Source organism: Rutilus rutilus (genome assembly GCF_951802725.1).
Source record: "Rutilus rutilus genome assembly, chromosome: 18".
NCBI lineage: Eukaryota > Metazoa > Chordata > Actinopteri > Cypriniformes > Leuciscidae > Rutilus > Rutilus rutilus.
Window position 1 is genome coordinate 25,142,921 of NC_140231.1, and position 21,530 is coordinate 25,164,450.

Genomic DNA, 21,530 nt, shown 5'->3' on the forward strand with positions numbered 1-21,530 from the left:
ATAATGACATGACAATCACAATCTTGCATATCATCACAGCTGTGATGAATGTTATGATTCAAGAATTGCTGTTATGATACTATTAATACTTCATTTTTTGCAATATAATGCATACACACTACCGTTCAAATGTTTTTTTTTATGTTTATGAAAGAAGTCTTTTGCACACCAATGTTGACCCCAAACCTTTGAATGATATTGTACTGAACGGTATTCAAAACGATTAAGATGGCATATGGCACAGAAAGTAAATATATTTCAAGCGGGTATTTAGACCACATGGTTATTAAAGAATGAATACATTGAATTATTCAGTTAGATGACTTTTTATTTTGTATTGTATATTTACATAAAGCTTCTCATCAAACTTTAATGTATTGTCACCTTACAGTAAATAACATCATATTTGTGCATTGTTCCATAAATCAAGAAGGACTGTATGGATAGTGTTGCATTAACTATGTGAATATCAAAGACTTTCATTGTCAATGTTTGACCTCAAATCTTTGATTGTTATGAAACATCTGTCAGTGTTTCATTTCTATTCATATTTGTTTTAGGTTGGAGCTGAAAGACGCTTGTTCTCTGAAAGAAACTAGCTTAAATGTGTGTCCACTCCAGCTCAAGCATCCAAACAGAACGTGGCGAGAGCAGACACAACCTCCCCCCCAACACAGGCTCTTTTCTGCGACGGGCCACTTATCTGTCCCATAAGGTGTGGTTCAGAGGAGCCCATCACAGATCCAGCCTCATTGAGGTGTCTATGGGGGAGAGCCATTAAAGGCCATTGTAACTGTGAATGGTGAGGAAGGCAGCCATAGGCCACCTGATCAAGATATGTGGGGAGAGAGGCAGTAGTCGTCAGCAGGGTGTCGAAAGCAATCAAAAGGCCATCGGACAGGTTGTATAAGTCAATGGGGCAGAAGTGGAGAGAGGTCACATACCTGTTTATCAGATACTAAAACTTCAGGGTCCATTTTTTTTTATCTGTTCACTGATTACCAGACCATATTTATAGCCGTTTTTTTAAGCTTCAGACATAAAGTCAGAATAATGGGGAACTTTAAAAAAAAAGACCTTCAATATAACATAAATGGTTTCTAGAGTATGACATGGGATTTTATATTTGTTTAAAATATTTTATATTGTATAAAATAGTATATCTCCATTTCTCTAGAAATATATATAGTATTCAAAAGAATACAGTCAACAACTGAAAATCAACTTCCATTTTATGTTGATAGATATTAATCATTTTAATCATCGGTTATTTTAGTATCATTAAGATAATATTATATTTTAGAATTTGAATTCATTCTTTTTTTCTTTTTTTTTTTGTGAGTTTCTCAACCTGCCCTTTACCACTATACGCCCTTTGATTAGCACTATTATCTGATTTGGTTTTTCACACCTGTATGTGTGATTCTAAAAAAGCTGATGCAGATGTAGCCTCATTTTGAAATGTTCCAGAGCGCATCAAAGTGATAGCAAGGGCGGGGTGATGATTTTTGCTCAATATTAATAGCAACCGGAAACTGCTCGGTGCAATGAAACGTGCTCTGTCTTTAGAACAAGTTAATGTTTATACTCTAAAGTTATCTCAAGAAAAGATTTGCCGAGTATAAATTTCACAGTACACAAAAAATAGACACGGCCTGCCAAACAGCCAGCTGGGAGTGTTTTGTGGCCTAATCCTGGTCCTGCCATCCCTCGCTGCATGCACACCCCACCGGCCTGTGTCATCTCTTCCCACTTTCTCCTTCTCTTTGAGTTTGTCTAAAGTTTAACTTTTATTGTCTTTGTCATTTTATAAAAAAAAAATAATAATTATGTATCTATATAGGTTTTTTTTTTTTTTTTTTTTTTATGCTGGTTTTGGCAAGTAGATGAAATAAAATAAGTTTAAAAAAAAAATTCAGTTAATGTTTATTTTATTGCAAGTAACAAAAATGTTACAGTCTCAACCTGCCCTTTACCACTATACGCCCTTTGATTAGCACCATTATTTGATTTGGTTTTTCACACCTGTATGTGTAATTCTAAAAAAGCTGATGCAGATGTAGCCTCATTTTGAAATGATCCAGAGTGCATCAAAGTGATAACAAGGGCGGGGTGATGATTTTTGCTCAATATTAATAGCAACCGGAAACTGCTCTGTGCAATGAAATGTGCTCTGTCTTTAGAACAAGTTAATGTTTACTCTGAATTTATCTGTATAAATTTCACAGTACACAAAAAAAATAGACACGGCCTGCCAAACAGAGCCACCTGGGAGTGTTTTGTGGTCTAATCCTGGTCCTGCCGTCCCTCGCTTGCATGCACACCCCACCGGCCTGTGTCATCTCTTCCCACTTTCTCCTCCTCTGTCTGCACTTTACATAACAATCCCCACCAAGTCCATGGGCCAGCACAATGCCTGCAGCAGTGGTTTGATGTCTTTTAAAAGCTTTGACTGGCCCCGGAGTCCTCCTGTGTGTCCTTTCCTCGGCTTTGTGGCCAAGAGAGATGGACAGCTCAGTTTGTGACCTATAGCTCCTGGTCTGCAAGAGTGTGTTTGGAGGCAGGGGGTTGATTGTTGTAGATTTGTGTTGGCCGTGCTTGTACTGATGGTGTTGGTGTGTGTGTGTGTGTGTGTGTGTGTGTGATGCCCTGGGTGGGTGGTGATGAAGCATCAGAGGGATTAGACAGGAAATCAAAGCAGATTGCAGAGTTATATGTGTGCATGACATATTCATGCCTTAACATATAGGCTAGGTCTACTTTACAATCAGACTCCAGTATACACGTGCAATATACTGGAAAGAGACTTTGGACTAGTGCATGGTGAAACTATGACGACTTTGAAACTGTGTTTGTTTCGGAGCAGAGGAGGGGGGTAGGGGAGGAATCAAAGGGTTGAGACTTATTGTTCAGTGCTGAAAGGCAGCTAATGGCCGGCCATCGCAACTGTGGCTCTGGAAGCGGCGGGGGGCCTCGGGCTCTTGTGGCACAATGCCTCCCCCATCCACTTTCCTGCGGCGCGTCTTCCTGCCGCAATCTGCACCGATCGGCTCGGTCGGGGGTGCACAGCTGTATCGATGCGCTTTCACAAACTGTAAACAACTTTAATGAAACAAAAAAAGCAAGCTCGATATTAAGCCTTAAAGTGCGTGGACGAAGCTTGCGCTGTTGTTAGGCCTAGGCTATATCATTTTCTTTTTTTAAATATTAATATTGCAAAAAAGCTAGCCTATATAATTTATAGACACATATATAGGCTAATATTAACAAAACAATCACTTTCGTTTTAGGCTATATATTACAATATCTTTAAACTGTTTTACCGTGACGTTTTAATCAACGTTTCTATTTTTTTTATGTTTGTCGCCCACCCAGACTAAATTTCTCCTATTGGCTATAATAAATGAATAAATAAAATAAATGAAAAAATATAGGCTAATAAATACCAGATAAATTCGACTATGACTGAATAGATCGAATATAAGCTTGTTCGCTCCCCCTTGGCCTATAGCCTATAATAGGAAAGTAGAAAGTAGAAAACAGGTTTTAAATGTATTTGAAATGTAGACATATTTTAAAGGGAGTAATGATGGGATATGGGAGCACACTATTCTGAACATGAGATCATCATACATTTTTTATTTCGCACCATGGTTTCAGACAATAAAACATTTTTTGTGTGTATTTTTGCGCTATATATGGGCTCATTGACTGCTGTTTTAATTTTGCGATTTTGTTAACTTGTTATTCTCTCAGCGTGAAGGTGGGAGATGTGACGCTTGTAATCCAATTGCTTATCAGCAACAGACAAACAAAACAATTCACCTTTTATTTACATGTCTTGACCAAATAGAACAGGAATAATGCATGTGAATGCATTTTTATCGATTATACCGTTTTATGACCAATTTTGTTTACAATATAATCAATTAAATGTCTATGAAATATGGTAAACGAAGTTAGAAAAATAGGCTATAATATAGGCTACCACATAAAACGTGTGCACAAAGTGGATTTCCCACGGAAGTTAAGAATTTCAATATCAAGAACATCTCATTAAGTGCATATTACTGAAACAAAGTTTACTTAATGGCATGAATATAAAACACCTGAATATATAGTCCTATTTTGCATTGTAAATACTCAACACGCATAATAGCTAATGTTACTGGATGTTACTAATTAGGCAACAGATTATTATGCATTTCATTTTATGGATTTTTTTAAAGGTTTGAGTGAAGTTATAAGATTCTATTTGAAGTTTGTGCACCTTAGGAAAATGCATATACATCTCACATTCTCAAACGTGTCCTCACCCAATGAGAAAACCAAGTTCATTCACAAAGTCAGCTGTGGCTTATTGTCTCGGGTGACCAATAGGAGAGGAGATGGTTTAGACCCCAGCCTCCAACTCCGATTGATTAGGAAAACCTGTGTGGGACAGGATCAGAGTTGAGATTGGGAAGAGTTGGTGAGTTTCTAGTTCATTCTAAAGGCCTAATTGATGGCAATCACACAAGATCTGCGCGCATTGCAGCACAGGCTGACGTTGGGACACACAATCTGAGGCTTAGAGATCTGTTTTGGTTCGCTCATTTTTAAAAGAACATCCTGGCATGGAGCTACTGATCGTCGATTATTGATTATCAAACTAGCAGTCTCAACGCTTTCTTGTTTGAAACTTAAAGAACTTTTTTTGTGGGAAGATGACGGAGAGACCGCAAAGCCCGACAGGAGCAGACTGCCGACCTTACGAGGTCAACAGGGCCATGTATCATCAAGCCCCGGGCCTGGATGGACTTGGTGGTGCGTCCTTGCAGTTCGCGCACGGCATGCTTCAGGATCCTAGCCTGCTTTTCAACAAAGCCCATTTCAACGGGATCAGCTCTGCGGCACACCAAGCCTTCTTCCCATTTTCTGGCGATTTTAAAACGAACGATTTGCAAGGTAGTGATTTTGCGCAACCCAAACACTGGTACCCGTTTGCAGCCCCCGAGTTCACCGGTCAGGTGGCGGGGGTGACGGCAGCCACCCAACCAGCAAACATAAGCCCGCCTATCGCTGAAACCAGGGAACAAATCAAGATGCCATCTGAGGTAAAAACTGAGAAAGATATTGATGAATACGCCAGTGAAGAAAACAAGCCGCCGTCACAATATCATCTCACTCCCGGTACATCATCCGTGCCCACGGGGGTGAATTATTACGCACCCTGGAACCCTTCGTTTTGGCCTGGACTGGCTCATATCACGGCCCCCGCCAATATTTCTCAAGCTCCTCCGACTCCCTCTGCATCATCTCCCTCTCTGTCTCCATCTCCACCCGGAAATGGCTTCGGAAGCCCCGGATTTTTCAACGGAGGCTCCGCTCCAAACATCTCGGGTCAGGCGCAGGGCGCAGCCAGGAGCAGCGGGTCCTCCAGTGGAGGCTGTAGTGATTCTGAGGAGGAGGTGAGCTTTTTTTTTTTTTTTTTTTAAATGTAGTTTCAGATCTAGCGTTGTTTGAGTATAATTTAATTGTTTTGCTTATCTTTTTATTTATTTAAAAAAAAAAAATAGGAGAATCTGACCACAGAAGACTTGGAGCAGTTTGCTAAAGAGCTCAAACACAAACGCATTACTCTTGGCTTCACGCAGGCAGACGTGGGACTCGCGCTTGGAAACTTGTATGGTGAGTTTGAGGTCTCTAACCATTATAAATAAATGTAGCCTATATGTGTGTGATGGTGGATTTATTTAAGTTGTACTTTTTGTCTAGGAAAAATGTTCAGTCAGACGACCATCTGCCGCTTTGAGGCTCTCCAACTTAGTTTCAAGAACATGTGTAAACTGAAGCCGCTGCTACAGAGGTGGTTGAATGAGGCAGAGAATTCTGAAAACCCTCAGGATGTAAGTACACTACAGTAGCCTACACTACATTACACTAGGGGCGTTCAAAACCGACTACCTGTCACTGAACTTGAGGATAGTTTGCTTCAGTCACCCGTTTACAACGCGCGTGCTTTTTGTGGAATAGAATAGCCTACGTAGTTTACAATGAAACCACACTGATTTTTGACATACTTCTCTGGTGATGTATGCAGGACTTATCCAATTGTTTCTCCTGCATTAATCCCACCCCTTTCTTGCAATTGACTGAAAGCTTGCATTTAAGATCTACCTTTGTACAATCAACTGATTAATTGAAACTTGATACATTTTTTTTTTTCAATATCTTCCAGATGTACAAAATTGAACGGGTGTTCGTTGACACAAGAAAAAGAAAGCGGAGGACCAGTTTGGAAGGCACGGTCCGTTCTGCTCTTGAGTCGTATTTTGTGAAGTGTCCCAAACCCAACACTCTAGAGATCACACACATATCTGACGATCTAGGCCTGGAGAGAGATGTGAGCATGCCTCAAAGTCTGTGGACCCTTCCTAATTAGTCGGTGCTTTTAAAAACCCATTTGACTTATTTTTTTTTTCTTTAGGTAGTACGTGTGTGGTTCTGCAATCGTAGACAAAAGGGAAAGCGCCTAGCATTGCCCTTTGATGACGAATGTTCCGAAGTGCAGTATTATGAGCAGAGTCCACCACCTCCGCACCACATGGGTGGCACATCCCTCCCAGGGCAAGGCTATCCTGGACCAGCCCATCCCGGAGGAGCCCCTGCCCTATACATGCCATCCCTCCACCGACAGGAGGTCTTTAAAAACGCCCTGCATCCCGGACTGATGGGTCACCTCACCAGCTAACCGGCTACAGATGCCCGCTAAAAGTTTATAGTAACGCTCCGAGCCAAGCTATGGATCAAATCAGTCATAAGATTTATTTTTATGTAACCATTGTGTCCGTTTATTTGGTTCTTTCCATACATGCCTTTGGACACTCTTAATTGTATAGTGTCTGGTTTAGACTTTACCATGCACACTAGCAGCCTGATGGATCTTTGTATAATGGGTGCTTTGTTGAATGCGTTTGCACATGAAGTCATGGGTTCAGATGATTTTTATAGTTGTTTTTATGACTTTTTACTCATGTATCAATTTTTATGTACTTATGTTTGTCTTTTATTGTTCAATATTTGGTTATTTTTTTTCAAAAAGTATATTTCCATATGTCTCCATACTTTATCGTTTTTCTCATCAACCTTTCTGTGTGAACGGGCAGCAAATTCAATACTTCAAGAACTTGTATTTTGACTAATTGTTGAATTTTTAAAGAGATGGATTTTTTTTTTTATTACAATGTGGAGGAAGACCTTTTTCAGATGGTCCACAAAGAACATCAGTCACTGTTCTTTTTCTCTAAATATTTGCACTCTCCCATCTCCAGTTGAAAATAATTCCGTGTAATATCTTTTTATCAGGGTAATTATAGAAGAAATTTGCTACCAGTTTAAAAAGCCTCTGTGTGGAGGTCATGTGCCTTATCGTTTGGTGTTTGTATCATGCATGCTCACTCAACCTTGTGCAATGGAAATGAATCTGCTATATCTGATAATTTATTGAAATTCTGCTCTAAATCAACACAATATCTTCTGGGCAACAATTAAACCATTTCAATTGACAGTCATTTCTAGTTTCTTTTGAGAATATTTGCTTTTTTGTGTATTTTATTGTCTTCCAAACAACAGGTTTTGCTTTTAGACCCAGCTGTTTTTGTATCAAGTGCCGATCCATGCAGCACAAACCCCTTTTTTATCTTTACCAATGTCTTCAAACCAAAATATATAAATTTAAACCAATAATTCACTGCAAACAAAAAAACATGGTATGTAAAACAAGTTTATTTTCGTTACAAGAGGGCCCATATCTAAAAGTTTTTTAGACTGTTAATTTTTTGCAATCTAGAATGTAACCAATTATTTTATTTTCTCAAACATTGTATGGAGCTTAAATGGACGCACAGCTTCTGTCAACAACAAAAGCTATTGCAAGAATTTTTTAAAGATTAATGTAGGCTAAGCGTGTATGTGACATATGGGTATTTGCATTTAGCGTTCCCCACCCCCAAAACAGATCTGACCGACTGACTTTCCATCCTTCAAGAGTCCGTGTACAGAGGATATAGCCTAAGCATGTTGACAGGAGAGGAAGCAGGGTTTTCACATTGTGGTTTCAGTTTTTCACCTTGGCCTCAGCAGCGCGTACCGGTAGTTCACAACAGAACTTGTGTTTTATGCAGGTGTGCGCCGCCAACACTGCTTTATTTCTTCATATATGGTGCTGTCTACCACTGTGACTTCAAATAAACGATTGCCTCATGTAACCTGTAATGTAGAGACTAAGGGCCTATTCACACAGAACATGGTTTTGCATTCCCACTGTTCTTTTTTTTTTGTATAGGCTAAATATGCATTAGATATAATAGATGTGATACGCATTGCGCTCGCATCTTATATAGCGTCTCGTGCATGACACAGCGTTTAAAAATGCGTAAATTGACTCGTAGAATAGAATCGTTTACCCAAAACATGTTTCTCGTTTAAGGTCGAGTTTATCTCTTCAGTACGCATTCAAATACACATAGCCTATAGACATTATAAAACCATTTTTTAGGTAAAGTTTAGTTTTAAATTTGAGCATTTTCTATGTATACTGAAGCATTCCTTGCATTCCGAAAATTCCTAGGTTTTTTTTTTTTTTTTTTTTTACCACATAAACTTTTTTTTTTTTTGCATACGTGATTCAAGTGCGTCAAAAGTCCCAAGGTCTTGGACCACTCTGATGATGAACACTGAATGTTTTTGTTCGAGTCAAAATGACCTAAGGGACGAGTGAGGGTTAATGCAGTATATCATCGCGCTGCAGCAAAGACAATTTGGAGAGTTCACGTCTTGCATCTTTTGCAGTGTCGCCATCAACACAGTGCTCTAAAAACGCAGATAAAAGTTAACTTAAAAGAAGTACAACTTTTAACAACGTGTCTCTAGAGTCTAGACTTATTTAGACTTATTTTTTATTTATTTGTATTTTTCGGTCTTTGTGCGCTACTTTTCAACTTATGTTAAACTATATTGACGTCTTTGACCTTTGCGCTTACTGCTTGCAGCTGTTGCGAAAAACACAGTGTTCTAAAAACGCAGGCCTCAAGTTAAAAGAAGTTTAACTTTTAAAAAATACATCTGTAGATCATGCATTCCTGCGTCTTGCATTTTTGCTATGTAACGTTAAACATAAAGCCTATTTATACTTCTGCGTCGAACTGCCGCCGTAGCTACGTCGTAGGCTGTGTGGACCATATGGCATACCCTGACGTGCACCTCTCCAAAAATGTAACAACGTGTCAATTCTACGCGGACACAAGCGCTGTGATTGCCTCCCTCGGGGTTTCACATGCTCCCTAGGTGCGCGTCAACGCGGACAACGACACTGAAGTATAAATTAAAACCAACACGTTGCCTACGGCGTATAGGCTCCGGCGTAGGTCCGACGCAGAAGTATAATGAGGCCTTAAGACTGATGTCTTTGACCATTGCGCTCGCTTATTGCAAACTGCAAACCTAAAAAAAACACAGCTGTAGACCATATTGTTCTGCCCCACCTTTCGCATTTTTAAATGCAAAAACATGCTCTGTGTCCTGTTACGTTACCATTTTGTCCAAGCTCTCAGATCCTCATAAACCTTTTGAGCTGGCAATTGTCCGAAGATGGGGCAGATATTGCACAATCTCTCTCTCCAGTCTGTATATAGTTTGACTGTGTAGTTTTGTCGCCAGGTAAAATATGCACTATACTTCTTTGGATCTTTAGTTAGGCCTCTCAGGTACTCAGCCAGGGCCTTAATAGATTTAAAATCATCCACATGGATGAAGGATTTCGAAGGCGCCACGGCTTCATAGTCTTTGCGTGGCGGCCCCAGCACCACAGGCACGGTCCCGGCTTGAAAGGCGTTTCTCCACAGCTTCTCTGTGATATAGTGCGGAGACTCTGTGTTTTCAAAGGCTAGGTAGAAATAACAGCGGGAAATCGTTGGGAGCAGGGCCTCCTTTGGTAGTGTTTTTTTGGCGAAAAGGCCATACAGTTGCACGCCGAGGGTCTTGTTCAGCTCCTGGAAAACCACGCTCCTCTTGTGCCGTTTCTTGTAGTTACTAACCACCCAACAGGCTTCATAACTCTTGTTTTTTGGGATAACAAAGTCTAGACCTGGTTTCTTCCTCTGTAACAGCTTCCCGTAGGGCACAGTGATGTCAGCACGAGGGTGATATGACATGGTGAGGTTGAATAGGTTGTTGTATTGCGACAAGTCGCCATTGTTTTGTGATGCTTCTAACGAAAGCCATACCCACCTCTGTTTGGCGGGCCGATGGAGATGCACTGGAAGGTGTTCTCTATGCTGCTTCAGCTCAAAGTTATGAAAGACTACCAGATCGGCGCTCTCGTTGAGAGTGCGATTGTCCACTAGCACACATCCAGAGATGCCGTAGTCCCTCAGACACACGTTCCCCGTAAGGCTGTACCGGGTGCCGAACGGCCAGTGCCAGAACAGGATGGTGATATTGTTTGTGATCGACTCATTGCTGCCATTGAGATGTTGTTCTTGAACCATTAACACCAAACTGTAGATTAAGCTGATGGTCAGGAATATAATAATGAGAGTCTTGGGGGGTTGAAGACGCTTCTTTATCCATCTCCACCTCCATCTTATGCTGGAGCCCATTCGTATGCTGTGGAAGTAGCAGAACTGGGCGTTAGTTTGTTGTTTTGTTATATTTTTGTTGGACGTTATGCAAGAACTTCGTCTACAACTTGAGGTTTTGTCAGTCAGGATCTATGACATATTTTTCCTTTCTGAAGATGACAAGCGGAGTGACCAGTAGAGGGACCCCTGGATCCCTGGATCTTTATCTTTATTGTGCTTTCTCTATCTTTTATTGAAGAAATTGTAATGCAAGTGCTGTTAAAAATTAATTGTTCATTTTAATTACCAAAAAAGGTATTATTTAACAAAAGTCTACTCTGAAATATGTTTTAAATCATTCACATCAAGATAAAGACTCCTGTCATGTTATTAACATTAACATTGAAGCTGTTTAATTTGTATCAAGCAGGTTGCCTCATATGGGCCGCTGTTTTTTGGTCACATAACCAGCCCCAAAATACTTTGTTTTCTCTTGATCATCACATTCCAGCAAAGGAGAACAAACGATTTTACATTGCTGATGCTTTTCAGTAATGTAAGAGAAAGTATAAGTAGAATGTAAAAGACAAACGCATATGTGTATGCAAATGCGGATGATCTAAAGAAAAACATAAGCGTGTTAAAGATCAAAGGATTTGCAGAATTCTTACCTGTGTCTTTGAGAAATGTGGCTTGTGGGGAAGACCGCAGTTGTCGTGTCCTTTGAGAAACGAAGTGATGTGGAGGCCTGTGCTGTCATTTAATGATGGAGAGATTTGCGAAATGACTTATAGGAAACAAGAGCTTCCTGTTGAGTTCACTCCTGTTATGTTCTTCCACCCTTTCACACGTCTTCCCTCCCATTTTGCATGGCTCCTTGATCATTAAAGCATCTAACTTTAACATGCCACATCTGATTATTTACAGGTCAAGTCTGTAGAATGTGATGTGTTGCCTTCTAATAACTGACGAATAATTGACTGCTAAGTTCTTCTTCTTCTTTTTTTCTTTTTTTCTTTTTTAAATGTGATGAGTTTGCTTTAACCATAAAGTGTGCTACAAGAGCAAGACGAATAAGGATAAAGCATTAGCTTTTGGCAGCTCCACATGTATCAGTGCATGTATCAGTGTCAGTTGTGTGGTTTTGGCTTCTGAATTGTACTGAGGGCACTGAAACACACTACAGGAAAAGGAAGTGAGTGCTTTTGAAACTTCTCTCTCACACATTCATCGTCTGCTTGTTGCCTTTTTTGTAAATAGAGAAGTGAAAAGTGATACATAGACATTATCAAATGACATTTGTCTAACGTCCCCCAAAAATAGTAAGTGAGTAAAAGAGTAAAAAAGTGATATCACTGGTGATTTATGATGCTATATACATATATATATATAATAAATGTAAAATTTTTCTACTCTTTGTAAACTCGTATAATGTTGGCTAAAAGAGTCTTTCTAGAACATGAAAAGAGAGAGAGTCAATGTAAAGGCAAGAAAACATTAGATAAAACACTCTCAACTTTCATGTCATTCGGATTAAATAGTGTGTTTTCAGAATCTATAATCACTTAACCAAGTATTGTATCATAGACCTGCTGAAAATAATAGCTTGAGCCCAGCATGACTAACAACCCTTACGAAAAAGAAGTTTATTCAAGTGTGCTATTAGTATACTTCTTTTCAACTAAAAATAAAAAGGTATACTTTCAGTCTACTTTGTATGTACTTCTCAGAAATATACTTTATGTACTTCTCAGAAATATACTTCAAATTCCACTTAAGTATACTTGACTTATACTGACAGAAAAGTCTAAGTATATTTGGCCTCTACTTGTTGATCGAGATATACTTAAAGGTAGCCTATAAATAAGTATACTAAGTATTCTTGGCTTGTACTTGTGTTTACTATTTTGATTGAGTAGCTTATTAAATACTTTTTAAAACATAATATTACACACTGTCTTATAAACTAACATGTTCAAGTTTATATAGTAACAAGCTTTCAGGTGGAATAGTTTATAGAGTAGCCTAAATAAAATAAGCATGGAACTGAACCCGATCTTGCACTCTAAAAAATGCTGGGTTGTTTTAACCCAGTTTTGGGTCAAATATGGACTAACCCAACGTTGGGTTAAAAATGCAATTTAAAAATGGACAAATTGCATTTTGGACAAAATCAAAAATGGACAAAAATGCAATTTAAAAATGGACAAATTGCATTGGTTACAGTAAAAATGTAAACCAACGGCTGGGTTTGTCCATTTTTTAATTAAATTTTTAACCCAACATTGGGTTAGTCCATATTTGACCCAACATTGGGTTAAAACAACCCAGCATTTTTTAGAGTGTACACAGCGAAAATAATTCCCTTACGAAAAATACGTTTATTCAAGTGTTCTATTACTATACTTCTTTTCAACTAAAAAGAAGAAAGCATACTTTCAGTCTACATTTTATATACTTCTCAAAAATATACTTTATGTACTTCTCAGAAATATACTTAATTATACACTTAAGTGTACTTGACTTATACTGAGAGAAAAGTCCAAGTATATTTGGCCTATACTTGTACTCAATCTTTTGATCGAGATATACTTAAAAGTTGAATTATTCAAAGTATACTTGGCTTGTAGGCCTAGTTGTGTTAACTCTTTTGATTGAGTAGCCTATTAAATATACTTTTTTTTACATAGTTTTTCATATACAGTCTTATGAAACTTATACATTGTTTGAAAATATTGATTAAAATATTGATATAAAACAGATATGTTTCTAATTCTGCGTATCTGAATTTTTGGGTAGTCCACTGGTAGTGCACATAGGAATTTACTTTAATTCTACTTTACTCTTTCACCATTCCAGTAGCACCTCACTACAATACACGAGATCCAGGGGGCGGAGTTGGATCCAGATCAGGGGGTGGAGATGGGTAGGTTTAGGGGTGGGTTTAGGGATCAGGGGGTGGAGATGGGTAGGTTTAGGTATATGTAAGGTGGGAGGAGTTGGATCTGGATCCAACTCCTCCCCCTGGATTTTGTGTTCTGCAGTGAGGAAACGACTGTGAAGCTTTGTGGGTGTTGGACTCGATCTACTCCATCTGTGTTTGATCACGTTTCTGAATCTGATTAAGGCGTAGTCTTTGACAAAAATTAGATTTTCTCATCTTTTTTGTTTAAAATGTTGCTTTTATTTATGAAACTTACCAACATTCAAGTGTTGATAAAAAAGGATGCATGAAGCTAATAAAATGTTTTGAAAATTAAAGTACAGTTAATGATATTAAAAGTATAAAAAATAACATTTGAACATAGTAGTAGGCTATAGGCCTACTGCAAGTGCAAAAATTATATATAAATACAAAACTATAAGTATTACTAGTATAAGTTTACTGAGAGTATACTTCAAAGTTGCTACAAGTATTAAAATAGTAAACTACTAGTATACAGTTCACTTGCAGTACAAATGAGAAACGTAATTATGAACTAGTTGCGCACTTAAAGTTTAGGCTACTACTGTTACACTTATACTTTTATATACTAAAAGTGGGTCAATTTAGTCCCAAGCGGTATTAAAATAGTACACTTACAAGTTTACTACTAGTACATATTGACATTAGTACTTACTACATAATGTATACTTAAAAATATACTTGAACATTACTTAAGTATACTTCATAAAATGAACTTTAAGTATACTTCTTTTTATTAGGGGAAACTGCTGATGTTGATTGACCAACATGTTCCTTTTGGTGAACGTTGTTGACAATGCTTTCTTGCAATATTGTAGTCCACACAAAATATGTGTCGCCCTTTACTCATCCTCATTGCAAAACTCTGTGAAATAGTTTCTTCTGTGGAACACAAAAGTGTCTTTTGTCCATCAATGAGAGTCAAATGTTGCTTTAGACTCCACTGACTTTAATTACACGTCAAAATCGGCTGAAAAATTCTTACAAATTTCCTTTTTTTTGCTCCACAAAAGAAGGAAGATCATACAGGTTTGGAACGACATGCGTTTTCATTTCGTTTTTGCTGTTGTCTGTCTCCGAATGTTGTGTACTTTCAGGCCTCAGAGTTACATAGCCCAAACTTAACACTAGATGGCAGTGGTGCTTTTTCAAAGAAAGCGTGCACAAAATGACCCTTGAACTCTCATAATTGGATTAAGGTGTAGGCCATATTCATTCACATCTATTATTTTTTTTACAGTCTATGATTAAAAGGTACTGTGTGCTGTTTAAATGTCCTTTCATAATACAGTGACAGAAATGAAGGTAACCTATCACTAAACATAAATCTAAACGTGCTTCTTATTAACTAACTGATTCTAAATGATAATACATTAACCACCACAGTACAATGTGAGTTTATACATGATGTTTAGATGATTTTGTGTGTGTGTGTGTGTGTGTGTGTGTGTGTGTGTGTGTGTGTGTGTGTGTGTGTGTGTGTGTGTGTGTGAGTGGTTCAGGTATACATTATAGGGACAAAATGTCCCCTCAAAGATGGCATCATGTAAAGTGAATATTATACTATGAAAAAGCTTTTTACAATAAATATTACTATATATAGCCTACTACTATATGTTTATCTTCTAAAAACACTAAGAAGCATTCATACAATTTTTTTTATTATTTTAATATGTATTTAATTTATTTTTATGACATTAGTGGTTGATACGAAGTTGCCATAGTTTTATTGTGACAATATTATTTTAATGTTTGGGCATCTATAATTACCCTGGTAATTGCAAGGGGTGATACCCTATTTTTCCAGATTAAAACTGGTTCAGTTGAATTCATAACTAATAGTTAAATGACTCAGACTATTTTGAACAAAGGCCGTGTGGTGATTCAGTACATTCATTCTCTGTATTAACATGTAGTAGGTTGTGCTTGGGACGCCCATCATTCACAAAAGTCTACACTTCCCTGCCCCTTAAGTGTTCATTTGATGATTCTTTCAGCTACCAATAAGAGTGAAGGACCCTCAGCTCTTAAGTGCAGAAAATGTCAAATAAATAAATGACAACCCGTCGGATGCTCAGATGCTGGCATAGTATTCAAGGACATATAGGATTTATGTGCATTTTTAAAGTGTCACCATGTTTATATATTTAAAAAAATGTTGGGGTGGTTACAAGATACAACACAAGTCGAAACAGTAGGTATTCAAATTAATGATTTGTCATACACTGTCACAGTTTAGATGTCACACCTCATACTTAAATCACTCCCCAGTCCTGAGTATCCTCATTCTCACACACATTCATCAGATCAAGGGTCAAAACACTGATCGATGCTACAGGAAATTAAAGTACCGTTATAGGTTACATGGCGCAAAATGGTTACCATACAGTAAAGGCTCCAAGAGAGAGGTTTCACAGCAATGCCACAGTAGAAAAAAACATTCTGGGTTTCCCAAAGAACAGTGGACATAGTGAACAGTTCAAGAACCATTTCTGCCTTAGTGTGAAGAACTTTTTTAATTATCTAAAGAACCCTTTTCCTCTATAAAGAACCTTTTGTGCAATGGAAAGGTTCCATGGATGTTAAAGGTTCTTTATAGAACACCAATAAAGAACTTTTATTTGTATTTATGATGACACTTAAACATTTTTATAGTAGTCCAGTCCAAAAATCAAAATCTGTTATGATTTGCTCACTTTTTTTTTTTACACAAAATGTATCAGAATGTTAGTGCTGCTCTTTCCCACATCTTACATTTCAGTCTTATCACACAGAACTATTGTACAGCTTTAGGAAAACTCAGAAAGATGAATGAATAATTTGTATAATTTTACCTTTATGGTGCAGTTTTGTCATTTTTGAAATTTGGTTGCCGTTCACTTTTATTGTATGCAAAAGAGCAGTGTGAACGTCCTGCCAAACATCTCCTCCTTTGGTCTGTGAAAGAAAAACAAAATCATGGCCTGGATTCACAGACAGACAGACAGACAGACAGACAGGGCTTAGATTAAACCAGGATTAGGCCTTAGTTCAATTAGGACATTTAAGTGGCTTTTATAAACGTGCCTTAAAAAACATTACTGGTGTGCATCTCTCGAGACAAAACAATGAGTGAAACAGCTTATACATGCAATTTTAGTCTGGGACTAGCTTAAACCTTGTCTGTGAAACTGGGGGTATGTGTGTTTGGAACAACATGACAGTGTGTAAATGATAAAAAAAAAAAATCATTTTGGGGGGGGTGTAAAAAGATTATAGACTGTGCTGGGAGTGAAGAATGATGGGAGTAGGACAGCACTGAGCAGTTAAGAGAGAAACTCAAAGTGACTACAGCAGCTGAGAATTAAGGAAGATACAGGTTGGACAGGTTCGGCCAGTGGGCTGGTATTCTGAACGCTCAAGACCGGTGAGGTGTGGTTGGAGTTTGGGTTCTAAAAGGAAATGATAGAAACTGCGTTTGAGAGAGGAAGAAGGGAAGGTGCTGTTTTCAGTGCCATCGATACAGTTTGATTTCAGTTTGAGACAGAAATCGTGTAAGGTGAAGTGGACTGATTTAAACTGACCTCATTCTCCTGAGATCCTGGGCAACTGAGACACCGAAGAAAGAGGAGGAGGAGAACAAGAGATGGCAGAAGCAGCAAAGATTGAACTTTTTGTCAAGGTTAGAGCTTAATTGCTTAGTTCCAAATGTCACATATATGACAACTCGTTGTCATTTCTTAAAGATGTAAGACCTAAAAGTGTGTCTCTTGCGATCTAACCCTTGCTCAAAATGGTTGTACTTCCAATCATTCTTGACATAACCCTGTCAATTGTTTGAAAAGAGCATCTGTGGCCTCACTGGTCTTGTTGAATGTAGGACTAATGATAGGATCTCTAAAACTATGTCTGAACAAGGGTGAAATTACTTTAAGTAACAAAACCATGAACATTTTGATGCTAATGTTTTAGTACTTTTTCAGGAAGTAATTCCATGTATCTTGTTGTACATTAAATAATTTCCATCTTAGGAGTTTTAACACTTTGCTTACTGAATGTCGTCTTTAGGCAAGCGATGATGGTGAAAGTGTTGGTAACTGCCCGTTTTGTCAGCGGCTCTTCATGATACTCTGGCTGAAGGGAGTCAATTTCACCCTCACCACAGTGGACATGAAGAGGTGAGAGATGCCAACAATTCACAATGGAATCTTTCATTTAGTTGTTTCTTCTAGTCAACAATGAGATTAAGTGGAGTGCAAATTGAAGATCTTTCCTTTTACTTGAAGAAATACACCCTAGTAATATCACACATCTCCTCTAAAGTTTTAGAAAATGATCTGAGCTTTTATCCACATAATTAGTTTTATAACTAAGCACTCTTACTGTGGGTCATTTGTCTCATTCTCTATTTTAATTGATCTTAGTGAACTTTGGAGACAAAGTGTAGTACAAACTAAACATGACTATGTATTCAATAGACCTTGCAAAAAAGCCACCTCTGAGGAATAACATTTCCTCTAGGTTAATATTATATTGATAACATTTCATATGGCTCAGTTTTTCTATTCAGGGCAATTCTAAAATCTTTTAAAATGATTTTTGCTTTGTAGGAAGGGAAATACATTAGAATTGATCCAATAGTTTAATCCCTAAAATTTTTTACATTTAATAACAAAATCTGTTGTTTTATTTATGTTTTCTTTCTTTCTAGAGCTCCAGAGGTACTAAAGGACCTGGCTCCAGGTTCTCAGCCCCCTTTCCTCATCTATAATGAAGAGGTCCGTACTGACACCAACAAGATCGAAGAGTTTCTGGAAGAGACCCTTGCGCCCCCACAGTGAGTATGCATTCATACCACCGGTCCAAAGATGTCAAGAATTTTGCTTGTGAAATTCATTACAATATTGTGTTTCTCCCTAAAAAAGTAACTAATTGCTTTACTTAGTTACTTTTTTAGGAAAGTAATGCTTTATGTTACTTATGTGTTTCTTTAATCAACTGGACTGGGCTTGCTTGCTTGCTTTTTTTGTAATAATAATAAAAAAAGTTATATTTTTTGCAAATGTAAAGGCACTTTCACAACAAAAGTGAAATGAATAAGCCTCAGTTCGAAGGAAATGCAAATGTATGCCTCTCAAACCGCTCAAACCAAAGGGTGCCGCTCAAACCAAACTTTTCAGCTGTGCTGCCAATCTGAACTGCAAAAGAAAATGATGGAGAAGAAAGTTTAACACTCTCATTAGCAATAAAAGCAAAAAAAACTAAAGTCTAGCTATGCTTATTTGTATGATTGAACTGGATCATCAAATGTCAGGAGCAAAGACATTGGCTAAAAAAGTTAGATTAAATACATAGTGTATTTGTGTTGTAAATTATTTGTAAATTAACGTTTAATTTTTGCAGGTTTGTGTAACATTCTGAGTTTGCATTTCACTATTCATTTTGAGGAATGCTGAATCTGTTTTGTGTAAGTGAGATGAGTAAATGCTCACATTTATACTAGAACTACAATAACCATGTTCACACAACGCCTCTGCACTTGTATGCTGCCTTCACGTTATCGTAAATACTAGTTTCTTAGTTAAAAATTGGACACGAAGGCTCACTCAAGTCATAACGATGAGCTCGTAATCACGACTTCAGAAGTGGGACGTAGGAAAGTAATGTGTTACTTTACTAGTTAGCCTACTTGACAAAAGTAATCTGATTACGTAACTCGTGTTACTTGTAATTAGGGCTGGACGATATATCGTATGACATTGTTATGCGCATCTCGTCAGTAAAGCCGGTTCCTTGATTAGTAGTAAATCGCCATCACCTGCTTTCAGATTTCAGCCATATCGTATTAATTATGATGGACATATCGCCTGCGATAATTAATGCGATATGGCTCAGCTTGTTAGTGAACTACGGCTCTGTGGTGCGTTTCCCGAAAGCATCGTTGGCCAACTATGGTCGCAAGTTCCGTCGTTACCAATAGAGTTCAATGGACATTGCGATGAACTTGCGACCATAGTTGGCCAACGATGCTTTCGGGAAACGCACCCCTGGGTAGTAAATGCCGCTCCATCTGAAAGCAGGTGATGGCGATTTACTACTAATCAAGGAACCGGCTTTACTGACGAGATGCGCACAGCCCTACTTGTAATCAAATTTGCTCCTAAAATATAGAGGAATTCCTGAAAGAAAATGTATCTTAATGTTTGTACAAAATGGCAAAATTTGTTCCACTACAAATTCCACCCCTTATGACATGAAATATAAAGTTTTGCACCATTTTTGCATTGCAGCTATTCCAAGTTATGCTGCCGCTATAAGGAGTCTAACACGGCTGGAGATGACATCTTTCACAAATTCTCGGCTTACATCAAAAATCCCAATCCTGGGCTCAATGACAGTAAGGGTCACCCTTCTCTAAAGTTTTTTGGCCAGTGAACAGTGAGTTCTGTATCTGATCAGAAGGCATTGAAATTCAGAAATTAGCTTCAAGGCTTGATGTCATTTTGTGTTTGAAATATGGGGGCTGTCACTTCAAAATTGATATAAGACAAAGATAGATGGTGAATGGATGGCTGGGTGGACAGATGGATGGCCAGATAGATAGATGATACAACATCAAATATTTGCATTTGAATATCAACACCTTAATGGTTGTATACATTTCAGTGCTGGAGAAGAAATTTCTAAGGAGTTTGATGAAGTTGGATCAGTACCTGTTGACTCCCCTTCCTCATGAACTGGACCAGAATCCAGATTCAGCCCAATCCACAAGACATTACCTGGACGGAAATTCGCTCTCTCTTGCTGACTGCAACCTGCTTCCAAAATTGCACATTGTCAAGGTTACTAATCTTTTTCTCATTTAGACAGCAATGCAGTAATTTGTATATTGTAGTGCTGATATAATGCAGTGTACTGCTGTTTACTGTAAGTGAAATCACTTCCTCTACACTAACAGTCTTCAATTAAACTTCATCTATTTTAAATCGAAATATTTTGTTGACTTTGTAGGTAGTTTGCAAGAAGTACCGTGGTTTTGAGATCCCTAGAGAGCTAAAAGGCCTGACAAAGTACTTGGACAAAGCGTACAAGGAAGATGTGTTCCACCTCACCTGCCCCAAAGACAAGGAGATCCTGCTTGCCTACCATTCAGTGGCCAAATATCTCAACAAGTAGAACTGGACTTCAAATGAGGAGGAGGACAAAGATTGTGTGGAATTTAGTGTACATTTTTAAATATGTCTAATGCCCCAAACTGCCTTTATTATGAATGTATTCCTAATGGGGATTTGAATAATCTGAATATATTGGTGGAGGTTGTTTTCATTATTTTTTTCATTTAAAAAACACAATTGTGAATATCAGATGCCTGTCTTGCTTGTTCCTGTCATTTTTTGCTGTTGCTGTATTTAAATGTATGTTGCATTTGTCTGTGGTTTTGATGGATTACTTTTGTTTGATAGCCAGAAACGTCTATGAATGTTGTTTTTGAAGGCCGTGTGAAATGAGACATGTAATTGGTCTGAAATTCTACCCCATGAGAATAAAGAAGACAAAGCACTAGACAACTTCTACAATGATGTTATTGATGTCAAATTTGAATGTTTGTAAGGAACGTCCAGTAGCCCATGTATAAAACAGCTTGCTAACAAATTAAAATTTGATGGAAGAAAAGTGCTTTGTTTGATTGAATTTGGTTGAGCTAGCTAAAACAGAAACAGAAATGTACACTGAATCACCACACACACACACACACACACACACACACGCACAGTAGCCTAATATTATTTGGGAAGTTTTGCATACAATGCCTACTTCCCCAAAATCTGCATACAGTGTTCTGGCCCCAAATAATTTTTATTTGCATTTCCTGCATGTCATACAGATATTTTATGTTTTACATCAATAAAAAACAACGCTATCAAAGCATGTAATATTATTATGTGACTAATAAAAATGTAATCTAACTATTAGTTAAATGACTT

At 37.9% G+C, this 21,530-nt stretch overlaps 3 protein-coding genes across 3 annotated transcripts; 2 read left to right on the top strand and 1 right to left on the bottom strand.

Moving 5' to 3' along the window:
* The first annotated feature begins 4,314 nt into the window (after window positions 1–4,314).
* Window positions 4,315–7,328, top strand: pou5f3 (POU domain, class 5, transcription factor 3). Its single transcript, XM_084386586.1, has 5 exons — window positions 4,315–5,450; window positions 5,559–5,670; window positions 5,758–5,888; window positions 6,221–6,385; window positions 6,470–7,328. The coding sequence occupies exons 1-5, from the start codon at window positions 4,707–4,709 to the stop codon at window positions 6,731–6,733; spliced, it is 1,416 nt and encodes a 471-aa protein (XP_084242712.1). The 5' UTR covers window positions 4,315–4,706; the 3' UTR covers window positions 6,734–7,328.
* Window positions 7,329–8,634: 1,306 nt separating this feature from the next.
* Window positions 8,635–11,741, bottom strand: fut7 (fucosyltransferase 7 (alpha (1,3) fucosyltransferase)). Its single transcript, XM_084386587.1, has 2 exons — window positions 11,273–11,741; window positions 8,635–10,647 (listed from the first exon to the last, which is right to left on the bottom strand). Exons 1-2 carry the CDS (start codon window positions 11,359–11,361, stop codon window positions 9,570–9,572), a joined length of 1,167 nt encoding a protein of 388 aa, XP_084242713.1. The 5' UTR covers window positions 11,362–11,741; the 3' UTR covers window positions 8,635–9,569.
* A 4,904-nt stretch (window positions 11,742–16,645) lies between these two features.
* clic3 (chloride intracellular channel 3) lies at window positions 16,646–21,477 on the top strand. The gene is made up of 6 exons (XM_084387980.1): window positions 16,646–17,227; window positions 17,614–17,723; window positions 18,257–18,382; window positions 19,836–19,942; window positions 20,212–20,387; window positions 20,557–21,477. The coding sequence occupies exons 1-6, from the start codon at window positions 17,192–17,194 to the stop codon at window positions 20,719–20,721; spliced, it is 720 nt and encodes a 239-aa protein (XP_084244106.1). The 5' UTR covers window positions 16,646–17,191; the 3' UTR covers window positions 20,722–21,477.
* The last annotated feature ends 53 nt before the right edge of the window (window positions 21,478–21,530 follow it).